General features: G+C 41.4%; 1 protein-coding gene across 1 annotated transcript; it reads right to left on the bottom strand.

Annotated features, from left to right (window-relative positions):
- Nucleotides 1–1,202: 1,202 nt before the first annotated feature.
- LOC106527538 (gastrula zinc finger protein XlCGF57.1) lies at nt 1,203–2,557 on the bottom strand (the record flags this gene model as incomplete). The annotated part of the gene is given in 1 exon segment (XM_014022462.1): nt 1,203–2,557. A coding segment is annotated over 1 exon segment (1,199 nt), but the record flags the coding sequence as incomplete, so codon positions are not given.
- Nucleotides 2,558–2,798: the final 241 nt, after the last annotated feature.

Raw genomic sequence — 2,798 nt, 5'->3', positions numbered from 1 at the left:
GAATCCAGCTGAGTGTTGTCGCTGCTGTTTGTAAATTAACATTTTTTCTGTTACTTTTTATACAATAACACGAATTTTGTTCTGTAGTAAAATAAAATATATACTCACTGGCATTGATTATTGCAAAAAAATGTGAAAAATTCAGAATACCTAATCTTTAAAGTAAAAACTAAGTCGCAACAAACTGATGCTGTGGGTTCACTGTTAAAACTGGATCCATGCTAACAGCGGTTAGCCTGCAGAAGGTGACCTCTGCAGCGGCGTGGAGCTTCCCTGTTGACACTTAAATATAGAAACCATGAGAACAGAACATCTTTCTCAGCGTGTCCAGGAGCAACGCAGTGACACCCACTAAAGGAAGAGAATGACCAGCTGGGGGGAGAGGAGCAGGATGTGAAGGATTTCAGGACCTCGACTGTCCTCCCAAACCRATCTTTTCTCCATGTTTAGAGCTGAAGCATCTTTTATCCTTTGAATTATAATTGTTGTCCCTCACTGGCCGAACACGCCTGATCCTGATGTTCCATCATCTGGAACTGGAGGCTCAGGAGTAGGACCAAAGTTCTCATTGTCTTGACTGAAACTTCCTATTTGCTTCTCAGCTGAAACCTTTTCTAGAAACATGAACAGACGCTGGACACCAGGAGCGAACACTGAAAAGAGAAATGAGTTTCACTGAAGAAAGTGATGGCAGAAACTGAAGCAAAAATGTTATTTTCTACTTTCAAATTTCTTTTTTCATAAAATCTTTGGATCATAAATATGCAATACAAAAAGTTTGTATTCTTTAGAGAGCAGCAAATTAAAAACATTAAAGTTAAAATGTGATTTCACATAAAAAAGCTTAATTACATAAAGACTGGGAACTTGATTACAAACATCCAAACTAATGTGATGTAAATTAAATGATTTATTAAATAACTGTCAAGTCACAAGCAAAGTGGCATCATGCTTAAACAGATTCATTCATCAAATAACCATACCTTTAATTTTACACTCATAAAAATACATGTTCAAATCCCCACAGTGATATCCTGATATCAGACAGAAATATCACGTGATATTGATAAATAGCTGTCAGATGTGGTACAGCCAAACACAAGGTAGTTCATTTCATGTCGTGGTATTTTTGGCCACTAGATGGCGCCAAAAACACGTGTCAAAGCTTTACGTAGTCAACCTTTTGTTGTTGTTTTTTAAACAAACTACAGAATAGCTTCTTCATATGCCCAACACTAGTTTGAGGTATTGAGTGTGGATTTTTCTGGTCCAATATCTAGTCCAGATGTTTTGAAGAAGCAGGATGCGACTGAGTTTCCTCTGAAGCCCCGAAAACGCTCAGAACTGGTTTCTGAGAATCATTTCTCCTCTCTGTGGATTTCAAGATGTTTTGTCAGACTTCCCTTCTGCCTGTATCTTTTACCACATATTGAACAGCTGAACGGTTTCTCTCCTGTGTGAATCCTAACGTGAACCTTCAGGTTTCCACTCTCGACAAAGCCTTTACCACACACTGTGCATCTGTACGGCTTCTCTCCCGTGTGGGTTTTTATATGTTTCTGTAAACATCCATTCCATGAAAAGCACTTCCAGCAGATGGGACACCTGAAGGGCTTTTCACCTGTGTGAGACCTCATGTGTGTCTTCAGCTGCCCCTTAAAGCCAAATCTCTTCCCACACTCAGAGCAACCGAATGGCTTCTTGCAGATGCCACAGTTCCCAGCCTCGTGGTCACAGCTGAGCGTAGTGCCTGGTTGTAAATGCCCCTCTGCATCAGAGTTTGCAGCTGATTCGGGTGTCATCACGGCGTTTCTCATCCCTCTGGTCTGGCTGTGATGAAGATGAGACGACCGATTCAGACCACATCTGGATATCGTCTCTCCTTTGTGGACCGTCATGTGCATTTTCAAATTCCCCCTTTGTGCGTAACCTTTCCCACAAACAGAGCAGCTGAAAGGTTTCTCTCCCGTGTGGACCCTCATGTGCACCTTCAGATTCCCGCTTTCACTGAAGGTTTTGCCGCACACCGAGCACCTGAAAGGTTTCTCTCCCGTGTGGACTCTCATGTGTATCTGGAGACGACCTTTCCACGTAAAGCATTTCCTACAAACGGGACACCTGAAAGGCTTTTCACCTGTGTGGCATCTTATGTGTAACTTAAGATAACTCATGGAGCCGAACCGTTTGCCACACTCAGAGCACTGAAACACGTTTCTGTTATTAGATCCAGAATCATTTACACGGTCTGTGGTCTCGTTAAAATCCTCAACTCCAACTTTAGACTTTGTTTTCCTGTAATCAGTAGTGAGTTCAGATTGTCCACAGCCTTCTCCAACCAGAGTCACTTCGTTCTCCTCCGTCTTCCTGTGACGAAGAAGTGAAGACTGAAGTTCCTCCTCATCCTCCTCACTTTTCACATGGATATGACTGAATGTCAGCTTGGTGATATCAGTTTCTTCCTGTTCCTTTTTAACCAGTGGGGGTTCTGGGTTTGGGATCTCGTTGGCCACAGAGGAGTTTTCCTCCAGCTGCTGCTGCTGGGCATCTGGAGGAACCACTGGAACACAAAAACACAAGAAAAATCACAACTTTATGTATGTTTAATGCTTAAAAAAAAACAACCTAAATACACATAAAAAAGCCAACTAAAAATCTTATTGTTGAAAGGATTATAATGTTTTGGAGGGACAAATACACTCCTGATCAAAATCTTAAGACCAGTCAAAAAAGTGCAAGAATTTGCATTTTGCTCTGTTGGATCTTAAGAAGGTTCTAAGTAGAGCTTCACAATGTTAAAA

This window comes from Austrofundulus limnaeus, unplaced genomic scaffold, assembly GCF_001266775.1.
Source record: "Austrofundulus limnaeus strain Quisiro unplaced genomic scaffold, Austrofundulus_limnaeus-1.0 Scaffold330, whole genome shotgun sequence".
Lineage (NCBI taxonomy): Eukaryota > Metazoa > Chordata > Actinopteri > Cyprinodontiformes > Rivulidae > Austrofundulus > Austrofundulus limnaeus.
This window is presented reverse-complemented; position numbering and strand designations above follow the sequence as displayed.